The 24,098-nt window shown below is 39.7% G+C and overlaps 1 protein-coding gene across 9 annotated transcripts in view; it reads left to right on the top strand.

Moving 5' to 3' along the window:
• Positions 1 to 24,098, top strand: part of NHSL1 (NHS like 1) — a 152,584-nt gene that overhangs the window by 49,937 nt on the left and 78,549 nt on the right. Inside the window, exon 2 of one of the 9 annotated variants that reach the window (XM_072825129.1) lies at positions 15,304 to 15,358. The exons of 7 other annotated variants lie outside the window; for them this stretch is intronic. Coding sequence is in view for 1 of the 2 variants with exons in the window: in XM_072825118.1 (XP_072681219.1) it covers positions 17,643 to 17,778 (136 nt within the window). In the remaining variant the exon portion in view is untranslated. Of the gene's footprint in view, positions 1 to 15,303; positions 15,359 to 17,570; positions 17,779 to 24,098 lie in introns of those variants that run through there. One more of the 9 variants, XM_072825118.1, reaches the window with a different exon arrangement.

Here is a 24,098-nt window from a genome sequence, read left to right as displayed (position 1 = left end):
TAAAGTTTTCTGGAATCACAGTTTTATAAATACACCTGAATGAACACAAAGTATTAAAAGTCACATTTACTGGCAAACGAGCGTGATAGTAGTAGAAGTATTTTGAAAGCCATGGAAGCCAGCGAGAGTATCCTGATACCAACCTGATCCTGACTGCTTCAATGCTATTGTTTGCTACCACAGCAATTTCAAAACCTTTCCTTTTTGGAAATGTTTCCTGGCAGAACAAATACTTGCTAAAAAATTTAAGCAAGATTTGGAACTACTCAGGATGCCTTTTATAAAATTGTTTTGTTTTCACACAATCTCTCCATAACTATATGAGCAGAATGGATGGATGGATTTTATATGGGTAACAACGTCCTTATTTTAGGTTGACTGCTAAGTGAGGAATTGGTGGTAATGAAGTCTCCTTATTTCTCATCTCACTGTATTCCTAATTCTTCAGTAATTGGTAGCCTGCTTTTCATCTCAGATAGAATAGGCTAGTAAGGGTAAATGTCCAACTGAATTACCCATGAATTACAAAGGTAGCTTAAAACAAGTAGCATCCTGGAAGGATGACATTGTGTATCCATCCCTCCAAAAATGCAGTCAAGAAACGCTGAAAGTACTGAATACAGATGAGTAAAATTTTGACGGCTTTAAGCTTGTTTTGAATATAAAACATGAGTTTAATACTTACCATCACTTTTAGATTGGGTTTATCAGACTACTATAGAGATGGCTTCTTTTCAGTTACCTACTGAGAACATCTAAGGCTTAAATGTCCAGTGTCTTTTCTGCTTCCCACAGAAAGTTAATGTTGGTATGACAAATGTTAGGAATCTTTATGTGCTTTTTGGCTTATGATAGCAAATTTGGCTGGAAATGAGTTTATGTTACTTGCTCCCTTTTCCTCACTTACCTTCGTGAAATTATTGAATAGATCCATTGTTGGTGTGTTATCTGCAGAAGATAAAGTGTCTGGGAGCTGAGGAGAAAACAGGAGCCCCTGAAATAGATGAGATTCCTTTGGCACATGACATACCAGAGGGTTCTCCCAGACTACTGTTTTGGACTGTGTTTGACTAGATTTTCTTTGCTTTAATTTCCCCTTTGCCTTATGGAAGGTGACCTCCATGTTCTGTGCGTGAAAAGCAACTACCGGGCAGCCTGGGTGGCTCAGCGGTTTGGCACTGCCTTCAGCCCAGGATGTGACCCTGGGGGCCCAGGATCGAGTCCCACGTCGGGCTCCTTGCAGGGAGCCTCCTTCTCCCTCTGCCTGTGTCTCTGCCTCTCTCTTTCTGTGTCTTCCATGAATAAATAAATAAAATCTTAAAAAAAAAAAAAGAAAAGCAACTACCTTTCTCTGTGTCTTTTTTGATATGGGTCCCTAGCATCTTGGTGTGATGCTAGAATTATGTCTATAATGGATGCCCTGTAGAGAAATGACAGAACAGGCTTCCCTCTGCCAAAGTAGTACTTTCCTCACCACACACAGAATCCTTACTATAAGATAATTCTCTAGTTCGTGTCGAGAGCCCATTGCTGTTTTCCAGAAAGGGAATCTACTATTTGTGATATGCTGGTAGCACCCAAATTTCTATTTCCAGCCTAGACCTTTCTCCTAAACTTCAGATGTGAATATCCATCTTCCCACTCCACATTTCCACCTTGATGTCTTGTAGATGTCATGAAGGTATCAAAACTCCTTGTCCCCCTCACGGTTGCCCCCCCACCCCCCCGTATCTCTTCCACAGCAGCCTTTCTCATTTCAGTTAGAGGGCAAATTCATCTTTCCAGTTGACCTTGAAGTCATATACGCCTCCGTTTTCTTTCATTCCCCACATTCAGTGCGTCAGAGAATCCCATTCACTCAATTTTTCAAATCTTTTCCATAATCCAACTACCTTCCACACCACCCCTGCCCCCTACCTGCCTGAGTCCCACCTGGCCTGCCTCTACCTTAATTCTCCTTTACAGACTGTTTCAACCCAGTGGCCAGAGTGAACCCTTAAAACTGTAAGTGATGGTTCCACAAATTTACTCAAAACTACATTTCACTTGCAGGAAAAGCTCGAGGAGTCTTGGCAGTTTCTCTGTATCAATCACTCTTAGGTGTCAATCTTAGGCCAAACCTAAACCATAGAGAAGAGGGGTTGTTACTTAAGCTACAGGGCTCTGGGCTTAAGCTCTGTCAAATCCTTTACTCTGGTGGAAGAAGAAAGAGTCCCAGGTGAGTCATGTTCTTGTTTGATGCTCACAGAAGATGTGATCTTTAACGGGATTCCTTTGTCTTCTCTGCAATGGGAATGAAGATCATTCTACCCTATCTCATTTTGGCATTAAAGGTAGCAACCTGGGGGATCCCTGGGTGGCTCAGCGGTTTGGCGCCTGCCTTTGGCCCAGGGCGCGATCCTGGAGTCCTGGGATCGAGTCCCACATCGGGCTCCCGGCATGGAGCCTGCTTCTCCCTCCTCCTGTGTCTCTGCGCCTCTCTGTCTCTCTCTCTCTATGTCTATCATAAATAAATAAATAAATCTTTAAAAAAAAAAAAAAAAGGTAGCAACCTGTGGATTTAATGCAGCTACCGAGATGTACCTTTAGTCTTCACTAAATAGGTTTGTTAAGTGTTTTGGTTGGGATTTTGGAAAATTGATCCCCGTGGCTTTTTTGACAGGGAGCCTATCAAAGCAGTAGGGAGCCTATCCAAATTAGAAATCTCACTCACATGTTTAATAAGCAGCTCAATTTTTATTCTTACGCATATATTTGTTTTGCTGAGCTTTGTGTGTTATAAGGAATAGCAAAAGTCCTCTCATTAAGTGTGATTTACATGTTCTTTGGGAATGTACTACTTTTTTGTGTGTGGTAGTGATTGGTGCTTTGGCTTCCCTACTAGATTCTAAGTTTCTTGGAGACCTAGCCCATTAGCTTGACCAAGAAGTAATTACAGTTGATATTCGTGGATTAAAGGCATGAAATGTAATATGTAACCTAGTTCAGGTGAAATGGACTTTAAACATCAATCCCCCTGAAAATGAATGGGCTTTTTTGAGGATCACTTAAAATATAAAAATGGAGTTTTCTATATTTAGCTGCAAATATGTAGGAAATAAGCAGAGCATTGCCTATAAGACTTTTAACTTTCAGAGTCTTATTTTCTGTAACAGCCGGATAGAAAAATCTAATGCACTGATTTCATAAATAGCTTATTCTTACAAGTGGGAAGCTGGTAGAGAGGAGAAAAGTAATGTATTTCTAGAAAGTCAAACATTGTGGTGACAGGGAGGGAGGTACATTTCTCAGGTGCCTTCTTGGCCTTTGAAGTAGAAGGTCACTCAGGGAAATGGCCAGTGCCTTCCTGGTTCCTCTCAAGCCCCATTCTGAAGGCCTTGCACTTTTCTTGACTAAGAGATTGAGGATGTACTCATAAAGAGAAACACACCCCTTATCCAAGCACTTTCTTCCCCTTAGGTTTAAATACACACCCACCACCACCACTCCAATTCATAGTCTGGTGAATGGGCAGTTGATAATGGACAAGAAAAGAAAATTGGTAAAATTATCTTTAGAAGTATGCATTATTTTCTCTTAGCAGACCATTTAAATATGAGGGTTTTTTTTTTTTTTTCCGTTTAACATCTGTTTAAATACTTCCATTGAAATTTTACTTCCTTTGGTCTTCTCATCCCTTGTTCTAAATTTTCAGATCTGCTGGTTTATTTTCTAGGGTTCCCCTGTATGCAGTTCATTCTATTTCCATTATAACCTTTGTTCCCCATTTTCTTTGTAAATATGCATACAATTTGGTCACTGTTTTTCTGTCTGTACTAGACACCATGAGAACAAGCTGGTTATTCAGGACCTTATGTCAGAGTATATATACCTTGAGCTGCTCTATTAATATCTGTTGAATGATTGAGCTCTTAGCTGTGTTAGGGGCTTGATTCCTTTCCTTTATCGCTGTGAATTGTTATGGTTATTAAAAGCTACAAGAACTGGGCAGCCTGGGTGGCTCAGTAGTTTAGTGCCACCTTCAGCTCAGGGCGTGATCCTGGGGTCCCGGGATCAAGTCCCACGTCAGGCTCCCTGCATGGAGCCTGCTTCTCCTTCTGCCTGTGTCTCTGCCTCTCACTCTGTCTCTGTCTCTCATTAATTAATAAATAAAATCTTAAAAAAAAAGTTACAAGAACTTTGACCTAGAGGGTTGTCTTTTCAGCTCAGAAAAATGAAGATGACAGACCCACCATTTTCATGACCAGTTGAAATCTTACTAAAATGCCCGTTCAGGATTATGAGCCGACATCTCCTTGATGTTTTTAACTATGAGTAAAATTTCTGCACATGAAGCAGAAAGACTCTGAACCTGGGAATCAGAGAGGGTTTCTGATCCTGAGTCTACATTTACTGACCCTGGGAAAGCCACTTACACACTCTGAGCCATTTTCCCAAACTAAGAAATACAAGTGACTGCCCTGCCTGCCTGATGGGGTGATTCTGTAGAATTGAATGAGATGAGGTGCCTAGAATGTGGGGGGAAACCGGTAGTCCTCTGTCCCCTTCTCTCCCCTTCTCCTACACTTCCTGTCAATTCTCCCTCTCTAATATGCTCTGGAACCCATCTGTCCTCCCCGTTTCAGGCTCGTAACACCTCGAGTCTAGGCTCCTTGCTCGCTGGACCTACCCAGACTCTCTTCAGAATGTGATTTCTTCTGTGGTAAATACTGCACAGTCCTCTCACCATATCATTGTTTTTAGAATAAAGTCAACTTACTTACCATGATGGAGATGAGCCCTTTTGTGAAAGGATGCCTTTCTGTTTTCCTGTTAAGCCTCAGGTCCCACTAGCCAATCTCTCTTCTAGATTCTCGACCTTTGTTCCTCTTTCTCTGTATGTACCAGGACCCTCTACTTAGAAGGAATCTCTATTTCTCCCCTAGTGCATCATCACCCTAACATTTGATTGGACTGACAGGACTAAGTTCAGATGTTACCTCCTATAGAAGTCCTCCACAGTAACATTCCAAAGTTGGTCTTAACTTCTCTGCGCTGCCTGCCACAGGGTCATACAGCAGTTTTCTTGTGCTAGGCAGTGAGGCAGGGAACCCATTCTTTCTTGTCCTTGATACCAAGAATCACATAAATGTTAGCTGGTTGAATTAATTCATTAATACTTTAAAATTGTAAAAAAATATGAAAAATGTGAAGATTCTGGTGTATCATCTGGCTTAGTATTAGAAACAAAGTAGAAAACATTACCCTACCCATGTATAAGGTTATCAACTGTTCACACCTGGGACACTGTGCCTCCTTCCAGCTATTCTCTGTAAATAATCTCTAAAGTGTTGAAATGCGCAAAAAGTTTCAATTAAGATGATTTGCCTTGGGAGGAGAAGTCACTATGCCAAGAAATCATAAAATAATTTGGATTTTACCAGGGAAAATCATGTTTAGGATGCAGTATGTGATATTCTATAAGGGTATGTGATATGGATGTTGTCAACCAGAGATAGGTATTCAGGACTAGGGATATAGTGTTTATTACCTGGAATGGTGGTGCAAACTAAAAATAGTAACTCACTCAAGAAAAACACAAATAAACAACTAATGATTGATTGATAACTGATTATCAAGGTGAAATGGTCTGATTCTTAACTGGCATTGAGGAGTCTGAATAATGGAAAACTCTACTCTGCCAACCCTGATGGGTAAAATTTTGGCCCCGAGGATTTTTACCCCCTGCTGCCATGTCTACCAGTATGTTCTACACGGCAAAAAGGGACTTTGCAGATATAATTAAGGTTAAGACTCAGTGACCTTAAAAGGAGATTAGCCTGGATTATCCAGTTGGGTCTAATATAATCACAAGAGCCTCTAGGAACAGAGCTTTCTCCCCGCTGCTGGCAAAGGTGGAGTCAGGGAGGTTCTAAGCCTGGGAAGGATTCGGTGTGTTGCTGACTTGAAGTTGAAGGGATCACTATGAAACTGTGAGAAGGAACTGAATTTTGCCAACAACCTGAATGAGCTTGGAAGCAGATATTTTTCCATAGCCCCCAAATAGAAGGCCAGTCAACATCTTGATTTAGGCTTGTGAAATCTTAACCAGAGGACACCCCCCCCCCCCCCCGAAGCCTTATGGACTTTGGACCTACAGAACTGTGAGATAATAATCAGGTATTGTTTTAAGTGCCAAATTCATTGTAATTTGTTGAAACAGCAGAAGAAGAATACTATGCTAACAAAAAAAAAGGGACTGGGGTACAGGAACTTCTTGGTTTGGGGAACTTTCCATCAGGAATGCTTGATTTCCAGTGGACCTTGATATTGAATGGACCAAGTCTGAAAACACTAGACTTGAATGCCCCTTCTGACTGCTGCAAGGGGTCCTTATTTCTGGCTGATCTGAGATGTCTCCCTGATGTCTGCAGCATCATAGTTGATACAAGGCATGCCCTAAGTGTGTCTCAGGCTTCTAAGGCCTCCAGAGAAAAAATCAAGGCTGATCATACATATTATATGCTGACTTTGTCCAGGGACACTTAACAATAATAAATCAGAGGAATGAAGATTGTTTTTGGTAGAATATCAAAGGCTCATTCTCCGTTTTTCCAAGTGTTGTATAAAGGGACATCTGAGATGTTTACTTCTTTTTTGCACTGTTTTTCTAATGTTGTCTTTGTGAGAGCACTTCTGTTGGTCTAAGGCCTCCTCAAAGCCCAAATGCTTGAAATATACTTGGTTTTTGTTAATGAAAATAGAGGAGTTGATTTGACATCCTTTAAGAAATACTGTATTCTAAAAAAAAAAAAAAAAAAAATACTGTATTCTCATCGCAATTCTAAAAGCCGTTTATTTTCTTATGCAGTACGGGATAGGCAGAAGCCTTAAATCTGGGCTGTGCTTTGCCGATGTGGTGAATTTATCTATATGAAATATTAACGCAGTTGGCTTGGTATCAGTTGGCTTGAAATATTAGAACAGTGGCTTCTGTACAGGATGATAATAATTGAGTCAGAAATTAACAGAGCTGATAACTGTACATAATCACTAACCTTTATAGGAATTAAGTGACGACTATCTACATCTTTCTAGAGGAAAAATCATAAATTATACATTTGTTCCTCTCACACATGAAATAGCAGGCTCGTAAATAATTCTTTTAATGACTGGTCAAAGAATGAAAATTAAAAAGACAGTGCTACTGACTCGATGGGCCACTACTGCCAATGAAGTTTTAAAACCTGACAGGTAGGGCACCTGGGTGGCTTAGTCAGTTAAGCATCTGCCTTTGGCTCAGGTCATGATCCAGCATTCTTGGGACTGAGTGCCGTTGGCTCCCTGCTCCATAGTGAGCCTGCTTCTTCCTCTGCCCATGCCCCACCCCCATCTCTCATGGATAACTAATAAAATCTTAAAAAAAAAAAATCTGACAGGTTTTCTGTTTTTGCTTTTTGGTGTTTTTTTTTTTTTTTTTTTTTTTGCTTGCTTGCTTGCTTTAGTTATTTTATAAGTATAATCCTAAACTGTAATCCTTAATTTGGAAATGAGTTTTATTTGATTAGCATATTAATTTCATTATTCAGAGATTGTCTACATTTTCTTTTCTAAGGCCAATTTCTCTTCTGTATCTTAGCATATTTGTTGTTTTGTTTTGTTTTGATTTGTTTTTTGAAAGAAACATTTACGTAGGGGCACTTGGGTGGCAAAGTTGGCTAAGTGACTGACTTTTGGTTTTGACTCAGGTCATGATTTTAGGGTTATGAGATTGAGCCCTGTGATGGGCTCTGTGCTCAGTGTGGAGTCTGCTTGCGATGCACTCTTCCTCTGTCTCTCCCTTTTTATGCATATGCTCTCTCTCTCAAATAAATAAATCTTAAAAAAAAAAAACCCAAAGAAACATTTACTTAGTATGAGAGCAAATCCATGCAGTAGTGTTCAAATGCCATGCTGGCTACTAAATTGTCACACTGCACTTCCTTTCTTCCTTGATCCTAAAACCTGGCACAATTATTAACCCGGATCTGCTTTGCTTTTTTTTGGTTGTTGTTTCTTTTCTTCTGTGTTCACATTTCTTCTTTCTGAATGGAAAGCTTTGGCTCTTTCTCTCCATTCTACCATTGTCCTTCACTTTCTCTCTTACTCCAGTTATTCCTGGAGTGTTAGGAATATATTTTTAAAAAGTAAATAGCAGAAACAAAATCTTGATATTTTAGGCTTATCATGTAATTGTGCGAAATTATATTGACTTATGAAGCCTTATAATAATGTCAGATAACTTGCTTTTCTCCCCATAATCTTCTCATCTGAGTCTTAGATATACAATTTACCAGTTCCCAGTAAATTACAAAATGTGAATTGGAAAATGGCCTGTGTTCCTCAGGGGAGGAATTATAAGGTGAATAAATAAAAAGCAGGATCTGGCATCTTATTCACTGGTTCTTGTTTGGGGCTTTTTAATTACTGATGACTTGGGCTTTACCAGTAGAATTTGCAACCAGCCGTGGGGCAAGTCACTTAACTTCCTTGGGTCTCTGCTCTTTCATTTCTAAGATGCAGATGGTAATTCCCTAACTGATAAGATTTTCATGAACTTTAAATGGGTTAATGCATGTCAAGCTCGCCTGGAACCTTGGCTAGATCCAATAACTATTAACTGACATTTTTCTTTCTGTTCTGGTGTGTTAAATGCTCACAGCCTCTGCACCTCTCACTGGTATTTGTCACACTGTAGTGCCAACCAGGATCTTTTCACTTTGGGTTTTCAGTTTCCTAAGTGGATTGGTAAGGGTCCTAGTATGTACCCATTTCTTTCTACTTTTCATTTGGAAATACCCTCAGCAAATGTCTGGACACTGGTAATCCTGCTGCACTCTGACTTGCCATTTAATGTGAGCTAGAAATTTAGCTTCTGTTCATGGATGTAAATGAGGGGATTTGTTTTCTTGGTGTGACAAGCCTTATAAGCCTCATATACTCTTTTGTCACTTCAGATTTTAAAAAGTTGTGGGTTTTGTTTTTTGTTTTTTGTTTTTAGTGTGTTTTGGTTTGGTTTGGTTTGGTTTGGTTTGGTTTTTGTTTTTGTTTTTGTTTTGCACTTTTTCCCTCTCAGCTTCAGAATCTCACACTGGGGCTGTTGAGTACAATTGTAATGGTTATCTAAATGTCTGTATGGTCTTTGGTGTTCCGTGGTGTTTTTTTTTTTTTTTCCTCTGTACTTAACTAAAGTTTCCAAAATATGTGACTATGAAAGGAATCCTTATCTGTACAAAATCCAGTGCAGCCTCACAGAGCTTGTCTTGGCCTCCTGTGTCAATAGGATGAAGAGGAGGAGACAGAGGAAGGGAGACAGAGATTTGGTACTACTTATACAGCTGGCTCAATTTGCTTTTCCTGTTTAAATACTGGAAAGCAAAGACAAGCTAAATTTACCCACACGACAGGGCATAGTACCTTTTGAAGCATATCTTTAAGTGCAAAGAGGCAGGATAGATGCTGGAGCAATTTCTAAAAAAGGCATCAAGAATGACAGACTTCTTGTGGATATTAAAAGATGGATTTTATTCAACTTAAGACCATGTCAGGTTATTTTAAAATTCATTAGTATTACGGATAAAAGGAAGAAAGACAAGAAGATATTTAAAGGCAAAAGCAAACTCCTTAGGAACTAGTGATAGAGAGAAAGTTAAATTTCAGAACTAATGGGATGTAGCCAACACTGCATGCAGAGGAAAATTAGTAACCTAAAGTAAACCTTTTTTGTTTTTATTTTTAAACAAAAAAGAATAAAAATCAAGCACTTAAGGAAAAGTATAAAGAAATATACTTACTGAAAAACATTATAATTAAAATAGGAGAAAAATGGTAAGCCCACTGGAATGAGTTTCATATGTCATAGGTGTTCTGGGTAAAAAAGACAGCAGGGAGGCGTCCTATATAAGAAGGAAGAGAAGTGGGAGCTGTATATGGCAAAATATGATTTTTTTGAGATATTATTCATTTATGGGCAGCCCCAGTGGCCAGTGGTTTAGCGCTGCCTTCAGCCCAGGGCATGATCCTGGAGACCTGGGATCGAGTCCCATGTTGGGCTCCCTGCATGCAGCCTGTTTCTCCCTCTGCCTGTGTCTCTGCCTCTCTCTCTCTCTCTCTTTCTCTGTTGTGTCTCTCATGAATAAATAAATAAAATCTTAAAAAAAAATAAGATTTTACTCATTTATTCATGAGAGACAGGGAGAAGCAGGCTCCTCCGGGGAGCCTGATGCAGGACTCGATCCCAGGACCCCAAGATCATGCCCTGAGCCAAAGGCAGATGCTCAACCACTGAGCCATCTAGGTGCTCCAAAATATGATGTTTTAATATTATGACTTGGGAAGCCAAGAGCACGTTTTAAAATTTATTTTTAGTCTCAGAATCATTTGGCCAAATATTTTCAAATATATTTTTTTTCTAAAAGACTTCCTTGTAAGATCCCAGAATATTTTTCTAACACTTAAGTTGTCCTTAGAACTCCCCTACATGTATTAGCCCAGCTAACCTCTTTGTTTTGTTTTGCAACAAGAATATATGCTTGGTTTTATATCTTCCAGCTTTGGGTGCATTATATAATGAGTGCCAGAAGCAATCTCTTTTATCTACCTATATCACATTATTTTGTGCCCAAAATGGAACTGAGAGCTCAACTAGGGGCCTTCTATCATTTCTGATGTGAAACACCCAAGGCCTGGAGACATTAAGCTTCCAGGTCTCACATAGCAGGGTGAGAATTAGAAATTGCTATCCTAGGCCAAAGACTACTTACTCTCTTCAGCATAGTTTGTAGACAGCCTCGTCGCTATATACACCAACCTTTTCAAAATCCTTTCAACCAATTTCCTTTCTCTTTAGCTTTTATTACATGAAACTTTAGCAAGCAGGGCTTCCATCATTCAGATGATTTTTAGAAAGACTTTCTTTTTAGTTTATTTCTGATATTTAAGAATGACCCTGTGATAATTTTTATGATATCCTTCAATATTTTAAAGTTCTGTTTTTACTGGGGTGACCTTTTACGATGGGAAGAAAACCGTTAAATCACTGTACTAGTCCTTCCTTTTTAGAAAACGTTTTTTGGCAGTATCTGCTAAAGCTGAATATACACGTTCCCTATAAACCAGCAACTTCCCCTTCTAGGAATATGCCCAACGTCAAGGTATAAATGTGTTCACCAAATGACATCTCTGAGAATGTCCAAAGCTGCACTATTCATAAAAGCCCCAAACTAGAATAAAACCAAATGGGCATTAATAATGCAACAGATGGGCAGCCCGGGTGGCTCAGTGCTTTAGCGCCGCCTTCCGCCCTGGGCGTGATCCTAGAGACCCAGGATCGAGTCCCACGTCGGGCTTCCTGCATGGAGCCTGCTTCTCCCTCTGCCTGTGTCTCTGCCCCTCTCTCTCTCTCTCTCTCTCTCTCTCTCAAGAATAAATAAATAAAATCTTTAAAAAAAAATGCAACAGATAAGTGTTCTCTTCATCACACAGCAGTAAGAATAAACAAACTACTACATGCATCACATGGATGAATCTCACAAACATAATGTGGAGTGAAATGAGCCAAACACAGAAAGTATGATTCTAATCATATAAAATTCAAAACCAGGCAAAACTAATCTCTGTTGATTGTGTCAGGGTAGTGGTCACCTCAGGATGGGAATAGTAGTGACTGCAAGGGTATGAACAGAGCTTCGCGAGCTGGTCATCATCTACATCTTGATGTGGGTATTGGTGACATGGGCATTCACTTGGTGGCACACATATATTTTGTGCAGTTTTCTGTACCCAATAAAAAGTTAAAGTCCAGGCTTCATTTTAGCTTTTAGTTCTCCTGCTTCGTTTGAATCTGTGTGCGGCTCAGTTCTCTGCTTTGCTAAGTGCGCATTCCTGCCTTAGGTATTCCCAGAGGTCGCACTACTTGGCATGCTTTTGGGTTTTGGAAATTACTTAGCTTCTTACTGAGCCACCATTTCTTCAACTTTAAAAATGGGGAAAATTAAAGGTCCAAAACCCTAGGGCTATAATGTGAGTTAAATGAGATATTGTTCATGAAATGCTCAGCTCAGAGGACGCACCTTTTGCTTCTCGCTATTATTTTTCTTTTGTTTCCCTAAAGGATATATTGTGCTTTTAACACATGGAGCAGTCCTGCCATTTGGCACCAGGCTGGACCTAAAGCATTAGACATGGGTTTGGACTTTCCATTCTTACGTCCTTGGAGATTTCAGACTCTCAATTACTTCTCTGTTGTAGTACTTCATGTTCTTTTTTTTTTTTTTTTAATACTTCATATTCTTGATTCCAAATTCGTAAACCCATCAAGGATTCCTCTCTCAGTCTATTGTCTTCTATTCCTGGAGCTATTTTTTATCTTAAAAAATTCTCATTAATGTTCTGCTCCCCTTCACCTTAATTTTTTCTTCATAAATAGAAAAAATGCTGGGTAAATGGAAAGACTTGGTAGGCTGACTTTCCTTAATGGCCTTGATGGGTACCTTCTGCCCAAATGGGTGACTCGAATCAGGAATGTTCAGAATTTGAATCCAGCCATTGTTAGTTGGTGGAAAGATGGTGTCTGCCAATGTTGTACAGAGAGGTCATGGAAGGATGCAGGGTAGGGGGAGAATTGGGGGGAATGGAGGCCCTTTCTTTTTTTGATTAATGAAACTCATTAATTCAGAAAATAATTCCCAGACTTTATGCCTGAAGATTGTCATTCATTAACCCAGATTGTTGAATCTTGTTTCGTAATGTGAATCTAAAAGAGGATCTGCAGTGGCTTGTGGACTCAGAAACAAATTAAGAGATCTTGAAGAAAAACCAAACGTTTTTTGAAAAAGGAAATTCTAAGGACTTATTTCAGTTTTTTTAAACTACTTGACCTCATGCATCCTTCACTACTCACCTGTTTTTCTATCTTGACAGCAAAACTTAGCAATCAAGTAGTCTATATCTGATCTTTCTGCTCCCTCTACCTCCTCTTGACTTTCCATGTATCAGAATCTGAATTTCTAGCCCTCCGCTACACCAAGCTTTCATGTAGCCAGATGCAATGCTCAGGTTCTTTCTTTGCCTTCTTAGCATTTTTTTTGTGGAGTTGCCTACTATGTTTTCCTTCCTCAAAAGTATTTCCTCCCTTAACTACTTCTTCAGCCACTTCTGGCTCCTGCAGTGGATCCTCCTCCTCTTTTTCTAAGGAAGAATCATCGGTTTCAATCTGTTCTCTTGTGTGCCTGCCTTCTAAGTGCTCTCATTCAATGGCTTTAAGTACCTTCTGTATGCTCATTTCCAAGTTCTTTTAATCTCCAGCCCTGGCCTCTCTTCTGAGCTTCATGCAGCTACCCATGTGAGATTTCCACATCTAATAGACTCCTCCCATAGATGTCTGGGTTCCTTGCGCCTCCAACCGTTCCTCCTCCAGGGTTTCCCTTCTCAGTAGATGGGATCACCAGCTTCCACCCAGGCACCTATGAGGGGAAAAAGTGGAGTTCTCTCTGGTCCCTGCCTTTCTTTCCATCCCACATCTAATCTTCTGTTCCACCCCCAAGATCTATTTTGAATCCATCCATTTCTCTCTTTTCAACACTAGTTCAAGCTGCCATCGTTCCTGGCATAGTTCATGATACTAACTTCCTACTTCTACTTGCCCATTCACAATCTGTTCTTCACACAGTGGTCAAAGAGACCTGATTGAAGTTCATGTATGTGTTGCAAAAAGTTGAACTCAAGGTGAAAAGGGTCAGCTTTTCACTTGTGCACTGTCACAGACACACATGACTCTGAATGTTGTTTTTTGTCTGTTTGTTCTTTAAGATAGAACATTTCAGCAATATAAATGTGAAGAAAAGCATTACTAATCAACCCTATCTGATTTCTTGAAGGAAATAGGAAATATGGCCAGTGTGTTCTGGATCTTTCTCCAGCTGCTTTGCTAGAAACCACTAGGTGTATGTGGAGGAGTGTCCTTTCTGAAGTACAAGGAAAAACTAGTAATAACCTGCAGACACTGTGCTTGTTTTCAAAGATTGCTTACAAAATTTCTTCCTGCTCTCCTGCTGATCTTCTGATGGGGGTCCATGTATCATGGACAATAAGAAAGATATTGTAAACAATGTCATATTAGCCTTGCAAAATTAAATTATTCATGTATTGAAATGGAAGCAAATTACTTTCTCCATCCAAGATGATAGCTCTCTAGTTTAAAAAAAAAAAAACTGTAGAGGAAATTAATATTCCATGCTTTTATTAAAATATCTGGGTGTTTATGAAGAAATAAATATTTGCAAGTAATGAGATACATAGAAATTCCATTTGATTGCCATTGTTTCTTGATAAAAGTTGAAGATCTTTATTTTATCAAAAGAAAAATTGAATAGCAGAATAGAATTTCTTTTGAAGATTTGCTTTCTATTAAATTAGTACAACAAATTACACTGTGAAATAATACTATTGGAGATAATACATGGTAAGTCATTTTTATTCTGTCTCATTCAGAGAAGCTTTATTTGTGCAGTGGTGCTCAGAAAAGTTATATTTTCTCAATAGATGCTTACTTATAGAGTACTTTATTCTCCAGTGGCATTTTATTTTTTGTATTTTTTCATTTTTTACAGGGTTGGTAATTGAATTTTTATTTTTAAAATTTTTTATTTAAATTCAATTTCTTCAGTGGCATTTTAGAAGTATAAGTATTGAAGTTACTATGTTGTTGCTTAGATTATTCATGACCTGCTCTATAAAAAACTCAATACATAGTGGAGAATTAAGGCCAAACTTCTTTTTTTTTTTTTTTTCTTCTAATTTTAGGTACATAAGGTAGTTGGAAAAGTGATCTCTTTGAATTTACTCTTAATTCATAAAGTCAGATTGCAACAACCCATGGAGTATTCTGGTTTCCTGAAAATCATTGCTGTATATCTTACACACTCACCTTTATTGCCATTATTTTTCTTTTTCTTCTTCTTTTTAAAAATTTTATTTATTTATTTGAGAAAGAGAGAGAGAGAGAGAACACAGGGGGTGGGCAGAGGGAGAAGCAGACTCCCTGCTGAACAGGGAGCCTGATGCAGGACTTGATCCCAGGACCATGAGATTAGGAACTGAGCCGAAGTCAGATGCTCAACTGACCCAGGTGCCCTGCCATTATTTTTCTTATATGACCTGAATTTGAGCATGTTGTTAAAAACAAACCAAAACAAAACCTGTAATTTTCTTCTTCTTCTTCTTCTTTCTTCTTTCTTCTTTCTTCTTTCTTCTTTCTTCTTCTTCTTTTTTTCATTCTTATGAAAGGGAGCCCATGGGAAGAAACTAATCCTGGACCATGTTGAGTTTTTCTACTCAAGAGGTAACAGTGTTGAATATTACTTGATGAGTTTTTGGGAACACCAGCGCAATCTAAGTAAAAGAATTCTCATCTCAGCTTCTGATTAAGGGAGTTCTGGTAAATAAACATTCTTCTGGATTTGAATCAAAACTAAGATAAGAGACTACAAATCCCCATTCATTTTATTTATTGTATTAGTTGATTGTTCTTCCTGAAGAACTTGTCTAGAAATCCTGCAGCAGGTTCTGTCATTGGCTCACCCAACTGGCCTGTCTGGCCTGACTGGACTGACTCCTATCACAGTAGCTAAGTGAATGCCTTTACTCTCAGACTCCCTTGCAGCTAGAGTGCAGGTATGTGACCAAGGCTCTGTCAACCAGTATTGAATTTGGATGCAGTATGAAAATTAGGCAGTAACTGTATAGGTTGTTTGCATCTACTTGTAAGCCTAGCAGCATTAGCCTCCTGCTGACACTGACTTCTGACACTTACTTCTGTGGACACTTAGCAGCCAGACTTGTACCTGATCAGTGATGACAGCAGGTGGCAGCAAGAGCAGTGTTTCACTGTGACAGTCTTAGTAGTATGGCATGGGAATTTATCCTCTGGCCCTCTTGGAGATTCTGAAAACTCTTTAATACCTCTAACAAATCCTTTTTGCTTAAAATAATGAGTAGATTCTGTTACTTCCGTCTAAGTATTCTGACATTGCCGTCATAGACACTTTAACAAGATGTTGGCTGTCTTGTTTCAATTATCTGATGTTCTTTCCCTAAATGCTGATAGTGGTTAGATGTTCTTGTGTGTTCTTTATCAGAATTTATGCAATATTTCAGTTGTATCTAGCTAAGATTGGGGGGAAGGTCAGCATTTTAAAAATAAATACAGAGAATATGTTATTTTTCAGTTATGGGCTTTGAGAAATAATGTTGATGAAAGAAGGAATGGGGTAAATAGTCTGTCCTCTTTTGTTAATGATTTCCCTCAGGCCTAACCTGGCTGTGTCATAACACTTTCTACCTGTCTTAAATGCTGTATCTATTCCAGCTAGGACACCAACAGTCCAGGGGTAAGATGTGGCCAACCACTGACTTGGGTCAGCCTCTAGTCTTACTAGTTCCTTTCTAGTTCACCTTGGATTTATAGAATTTGCTGCCTTTTCAGTTTGGTTTTCCTTTGTCTCTGTTAATTTTTCTAAAACACAGACCACTACTATCTTGTATGAACACTTTTGATGTTTAACCATAACCAACTGACTGAGGTCTAACCTCTTTGACCTGATAGGCAAGGTTCCTCCCAACTGGTCCTGACTTACTTTTCCAGCTGGATCTCCCACTGCCACCCCTACAAACCCTGCTTGCTTATCCCAGTGGGCCAGTAGATTATCTCAGGCAGATTCAGTTGCAGACAACAGTATCAGTAGAAGGAGATTTAACACAGGGTGTGTGGTCCTTACACGATCATTGAAAAGGCCTCAACTCTCAACTCCTAGAAATGACTCCCAAGACACCATCTCAGGACTGGCTTACCAAAGGAGCCCTTATCTCTGCCGCAGTCAGAAAGCTGGCATGTAGTTTTTGACTGTAAGACCACATTGCCTCAGCTATATGCCTTATCAGCAAAATAAGTGCCACCTGCTCTGACCACAATCCACACCAAAGTAGGGATTGAACAGTGAGACTTAATTACCACCCCTACTGAAATGTCTCGACGATCAGACTTACCAGCAGAAATAGCCAAGGCAGCAGGAGCATGGACTCACACATCCTCAAATTCACCAGGTGTACTAGCTTTGCAAACCAAGTGTAAGGGAGTTTGGGAAATGTGGTTTTCAGCTTCTAGAAGTTCACATACAGTGCACCCTACGAGGTGATTTGGGGCTGTGAAGGCAATGTACAGCATCCGTTATACAAGTAACTCAGTATTCCCAGTACACAGGCCACTCGCTCTCTTCACCATGCCTTTGCTCTCTTGCTCTTTGTTTAGTTGGAATGTGTTTCATATCCTTCTCCATTCTAGCAAATTTTTATCCATCCATCATGTGTCACCTGTTCTGTCATGTTTTCTCTGATATTATTTCCTTCTAGTTCCCATTAGAGGGCACCCTCTATTTAAAAATGTGTGATAATACCATTTGATTATATCAGTATTCCATTCAGTGGAATTCTTAACAGACAAGGAATAGGTTGCTTATTCATTCATTTTGCTCTTCACTTAGCAGACTTGCTGGCATCTCCAAAGCCAATGAAGGCCCAGTTCCTGTCCTCAAAGAGTGAAGGCCCTAGTAGGAGAAAGAAGTTTACTTATGGAGAGATTAACCACAAAGGAGTGGATAATAATTCTCCTGGGGAGAAGGCATGGGAGACAAAATAGTCAAGGAAGACTTTGTGAGAGACGGTTGTCTTCCATCATTGGGTCTCCAGTGCCTAGTGTTGTGCTTGGTATGTAGCGTCCTTAGTGAACAAGTCCTACCTAACTAAAAGCTGTCTACCAATACTGTGTTACTTTAACGTTAGTTATTTTTTAATATTATAGAGTAAAGCTGAATTCTCTGGAGCTCCTTTTGCTTAAACTTTGCTTCCTGTAATTTATTCCTTTAATAAAATAATAATTGTGTGCCTACTGTGTATCTGTCTGGTGTTCAGTACCTAGGCCCTGTGGATCCAGAGAGCTGCGGCCTCTGTTCTGTAGTCCAGATCCTGTGTCTAGTGGGAGATGTAGTCACTAAACAAACAACTAAACAAAAACAAGTAGTAGTGCCATAAAACAGTATGAGCCTTTTTTTTTTTTTTTTTTTTTTTTGAGAGAGAGATTGAGCACCCACCAGAGGGGGAGCAGCAGCAGGAGAGAGAGAAGCAGACTTCTTGCTGAGCAGGTAGCCTGACAATGGGGCTTCATCCCAGGACTCTGGGATCATGACCTGAGCAGAAGGGAGATGCCTAACTGACTGAGCCACCCAGGCTCTCCAAAAGTATGGGTCTTGTGAATGAATAATAGGAGGTATCTGCCACAGAATTAGAGGGTCAGGAAAGGTTTGCTTTCCTCAAGAGATTGTCAGTTAATCTGAAAGGATGGTGGGAAGAGAGCAGTTAAAAGGTAATTCACTGGTACCTTCTGGCTCCCCATTTTTCTGTAGCAACAAAAGTTTTGCCTTTAACTTTTCTCCCAGTCCTCTAGCTGTAGTAATCATTTGATTGCCAATATACTTGGTATTCAGGAAAATAAATTCCAGTTTAAACACATAAGGAAAATAAAAGTTTTGGGAAAACTTTTCCCAAAAAACCAACTTCTATTTGTGAAGTGAAAATAGCCATCATATGTGTGGGAATTTTTATTTCATTATTTGTGAGCTATTTCCTCAGGGAAGTTTTTGCTGCAGCTTTACAGGATAGGTGCTTTTAAATTCTCTCAGTTCTTGCCCTCCTTCACCCCTTTCATAAAGATGGGTAATTATCCCCTGTCTTTGAATGTATCCATGGATATTATGTATTGTCACATTGTACCAAATTGGGGAGTAGCTGACTTTGCAAAACAAATACTTGGATTTGGCTCTAGCCCCACAAAAATATCAGAGGGGGGCTTGCCATGTGTGGAATACACAAAGCATTAAGCCAGATGATTTCAAAAATTAACCTAAGAATGGAGCATTGATGCTAGAGCATTAATAGATTTAGAGTAAGTACATGTATTAGGAGAATAGGAAGAAAAATAAATAGGTGTGGAGAACGGAGGCGACTCTAGGGAAACCCCATTCAGACAGAGGAGTTAGCTAGTCGTCCTTTGATCAGTGTGGGAATCTCCTGAAACCATTCTCTTGCCATTTGCATAGACCTGAGAAGAATTTGCAGTCTGCTGCTGAACGCAGTCCTCTGCTCCAAGACTCCCAAATGATCCCCATTACCACTGTGATGTTTTTAGGGCATTCTACACATTTTAGTTCTCTCTGAATGAAGCATTCACGTTGCCATTCAACATGTCTAGTTTGGGGTGCATTCTAAGTCAAATTATACAAGAAGCTATTTGTGGCATTCAGCAGCTGCAGAAAGAAGAGGCTGTGGGGTGGGGCGGGGGGGGGGGGGGCGGACAAGAGAGAGTGGTGGTGTTAAACACAATATAAGTGAAGCCAGAAAGTTCAGAGTAGAGTTATGGTTGTGGATGGGCCATTGTGATCGCGTTGACAAGAGGGAGAGAGGGTTACTGAGTGATGAAGTGAATTTTATCCCATTTCAACATGGGATGCCCTGCTGGCATGAGCCCTCCGTAGATGCTCTGGGGTTTATTTTGATAATGAATGTGATCTATCCTCCAGAGTCTGTGGCTGATTCCACTCTCCAGTGGGGTGCAGTTGGTGAGTATTTCTCTTGAGAAAGCAGTTATAATAACATAATTCCATTCCATCCCGTTGTGCATAAACATCGAGACAAGTAGAGAAAAGTGCAGTTGTTTTAGGACTATCTTCAAGAGCCAAAATGTTTACTTGATTAAATATGTTTAACTAATGAAAATTGATGGTGGCAGCTCCGTTTGAACATGTTTTATCATGTAATTTATATGGACTGCTGCACACAAAGAGATGGGTGTTTCAGAGACAGTGATAAAAATAGGTTGAGCTGGGGTCTTCTGAGAGCTGCTGTAAAATTCGACAGAGGTTTGGGAAAATTATTTGGCATTTTAAGAATCTTCCTGTGTTGTTTTCTCCCTAGATATCTTACTTTTCTTTTTATTCTGGCTCAGGAAAACACTGATCGCATGACTTTAGCATCCGTCAAATTTTTATAGTGCTTTTTACTCCCTTCTGCCTTTTCTCCTTAGTGAAAATAGCAAAAAGATAAAAATAAATTACAGTGTATGAAACTACCAACTGTCTTCACCTCCATCTTTAACAGTCCCAAGCTTTCTACTTTTGAATGCACGGTGAAACTATTGTTGGGGTGCATGAAAAAACTGCTAATCTTAATCTTTCCTGTTAATAATGATTTTATTTGCTAAGATGAGAAGTCCATGTTTTGTTTTGTTTTTCCTACTGTTTCAAACTCTTATGATCCTGTCTGTTGGGGAGGAGCTAAGCTAAGCATATCATTTTAACAAAGTCAGTGGCCAGCCATTACCTAGCATCAGCATTCTTGTTTTGATTGCCATTTGATTTTTCTCAAATTCTGTGTGGGCCTAATTATTGGGCTCTGTAATCAGCATGCCTCTCTTCCTTCCAGCTGTGCCCTAATTGTATGGCCCCCTGGTACCGGGACATGCCAGCAAGCCTAGAGGCACTGCTGTGGTGTCAGCTCAGGAAACTACACTGTCAACTCCTTGCTTTAGAAATATTAGGTGACTAGAATGCAGAGATCCTGAACCTTTGTCCCCACGCGATATTTGATATTTTTACTCATGTCTCTTGCTCTCATTTGTTGATTACTTATTAAGAATATCCTTATCTCTCGGCAATTGAAGAGAAAAATCAGTGAAACAATATGAAATGTCGAGCTTATAGGAAGGTTTATTCATGTCAAAAACGTTGGCTTGACCTTAATGAAAGTTCTGTACTCTCTAGACTCATTTTGAATATCATTTTATGCCTGGCTGACCTTCCCTTGCTCCTGCTGTGACACCTCCAGCATAATTACAGATCCTTCATAGCACTCCCCCTTAATACAGTGCTAGGGTTTCTCCTTTTGAAGAATTCTGCTGCTGTCTATCCAATAGTTTAGGGCAATGTAATTAAAAAACAAAAACAAAAAACAACCCAACCCAAGGAGATAAATGTTATCCTTGCCTAGGTCAACCTTGACCATTGCTAGAAAACCAAATGTAGTTAGACATTTAACTAGTATTGCTGTCAGTTCCTCAGCAAACCAGAGCATCTATCTTAATTTGTCTAATTATCATTTTGCACGTCAACCAGCTGGCCTCTTAACAAAAGCAGTTGGTCACACCAGTTTATTAATTGTAGCGCTCATCTTAACCATATGTGAAACAATATAAGAAATTAAGAAGGAGAGAAAAAATCTGAACGTTTGTGAGATTGTTCTACACACACAAAAAAATGAGTCCAAGTGATTCTTTTCTCTAAATCTTTATACTTATTGATCATTAATTGTATCTAATTTAAACAATGAGAAATATAATTTTCCTTCAGTCATTATATTTTTTAAAAAGATTTTATTTATTTATTCGACAGAGAGAGAGAGAGAGCATGTGCAGAAGCAGGGAAGGAGCAGAGGGAGAGGGAAAGGCAGACTGTCCGCTGAGCAGGGAGCCTGATGTGGGGCCCCATCCCAAGACCCCAAGATCATGACCCGAGCCAAAGGCAGACACTTAACCATCTGAGCCACCCAGGTGCCCCTCCTTCATTTTAAATAAAGTATTTTTTGTGTTTGTGGACAGTATGGTTTCAGAATCCTTTTCTTACTAAATGAAAACACTCATGATTGGCTTTCTTTATTGCAAGATCTTATGGTTTGGTTGTAAATTGAGGTGGACCTCTTTTTTTCTTAGCCCTTGTCTTTCAGTTAAATGTAGCTGTTCCCTGATAGATTCAGAAATGTTTTATATCATTCAGGGGTGCTTCCTTAATCTGTGTTTGGTTGCAGATGCAAGGTAGTTTATGAAAATTCACAGAGATCATAGAGTCTGGGTCTTCCTTCCGTGGAGGAAGATGAGAACATTCTTTTGAGATGTGTTAAATCAGAGGCATTTCTGAAACAGTAAGTAGCAGGAGTCATTGTCCTGTGCGTCTTATTGGCTACAGTGCCCCCCTGTAGGTGGCGACCTTCTACTTTATTTTGTCAGCCACCCCCCAACCCCATCCCATACCAGTTTTTATTAGGAAGTCCCTTTTGTCCAGTTGTAAAAGTACAAGAGAGCCCAGAGTATGAAGCTCTTTAGCTAATCACGTGACTCTTCAATTAGATCTCTCATATCATCACATTATACTTTGGCTTTTTGTTCCACGATGAGATTTTTTTTTCCTTTCCTCCCTGAAGATTTTAAAAGAAAGGCTGAATTAATTTTTTTTCTTTTCAAATTTAAGGTTCATTTCCCTTTCAGTTATTTTTATTATAAAAGGATATCATTATTATAGATTTAAGTAGCACTGAAAATTATTCTCTGACATGTGATGGACCTCTAATGTGCATTCTGTGTTTTGAATGATTAAATTAGGAAAGGTAAAGTGAGTTAACTTTAGAATTGAGCTAATTGATATGTAGCTCTGCTCATATACATTAGCTTGTATACTCTGCTCTCCTGAATGAGCCTTTCTATTTCTTTTTTTTTTTTTTTTTTTTTTTTTTTTAAATTTTTTTTATTTATTTATGATAGTCACACAGGGAGAGAGAGAGAGAGGCAGAGACATAGGCAGAGGGAGAAGCAGGCTCCATGCACCGGGAGCCTGACGTGGGATTCGATCCCGGGTCTCCAGGATCACGCCCTGGGCCAAAGGCAGGCGCCAAACCGCTGCGCCACCCAGGGATCCCGAGCCTTTCTATTTCTAATAGAGGCTTAGTAGAATGAATTAGATGAATCAGTACGACGTGGGTGGATGTATTAGAGCTATACAACATGTCATGAAGAATAATTGGTACAAGCATAAGAGGCTTACAGTTAATGAAATTATCCGTCTTCTTTCTGGGAGACAAACATAGTTCACTTTTGAGGAAATTATTCTTGAAGTAAAATGGCCTATATTTTTGAAATAGTTACTAAAGGTCTGTCAAAGGATGCCTCTTAAGGAAGGTTAACATTGGGATCCCTGGGTGGCGCAGTGGTTTGGCGCCTGCCTTTGGCCCAGGGTGCGATCCTGGAGACCCAGGATCGAATCCCACGTCGGGCTCCCTGCATGGAGCCTGCTTCTCCCTCTGCCTGTGTCTCTGCCCGTCTCTCTCTCTCTCTCTCTCTCTCTCTGTGACTATCATAAATAAATAAAAATTAAAAAAAAAAAAAGGAAGGTTAACATTTGAAGTATAATTTGAGAAGCACACAGGAGCATGCCAAGTGGCTAAGTCAGGGATCGAGCATCCTGGGTGGAAGAATGACAAGTGCAAAGGCAGAGAAGCAGAACTGAGCATGGACGTTTGCAGCCTGCCCCACCAGCCTTTTCCCAGTGAAGGCAGAGGTAGCACTGGAGCTCAAGATGGAGGATTAGAATGGATGCTGGATAGTTCTGTGACGTACTGCAGGTCACTTATTTTGTAAAATAAAAAAGAGTGGATTAGATGCTCTTTGGAACTGTCTTCAGCTCTGTCTAGAAAAACATGAACTCTCCCCTTTTCAACTTGGCCTTGCCATATCCCTGTTCACCGTTACTTCCAACCTCAGGGCCCATTCCCTTCTTGGAGCTCTGCAGTGTGAGCTCATCATCGCAGGACAGTCTCCAGATTGTCCCATTCCCTGAGAGACATTGCATCCTTCCATCCTTGCAGGCAGGATTGAATTTTGCATGCTTTGTCAGCAGGGGCTCCCTTTGTGTTTTGGACCTTTGATTGGGATTTCTTTTTTTCATAGCATGTTTTCTGTCTGCCTCGCCTTTCATTTGTTCAGCATTTGTCACATGAATATTGTGGCCTGACTAAACTAGTCACAATGATAGCAGACGTTTTGAAATTGACCGAGCAGATGGTAGCAATGGTTTTAGACTAAATTATTAACCAGGATCCACAGCAGAAGCCTTTAGCTTCAACACATGTAGAGTAAAGGGTGTTTCCTAGCATCAGAATTAACTGGCCAAGTGGATACCAGATCAGGTTCCTTCTAAAGAACTGATACA

This window comes from Canis lupus, chromosome 1 (genome assembly GCF_048164855.1).
Source record: "Canis lupus baileyi chromosome 1, mCanLup2.hap1, whole genome shotgun sequence".
Lineage (NCBI taxonomy): Eukaryota > Metazoa > Chordata > Mammalia > Carnivora > Canidae > Canis > Canis lupus.
Note: the sequence above shows the minus strand (reverse complement) of the source record. Positions and strands in the feature narration are given on the sequence as shown.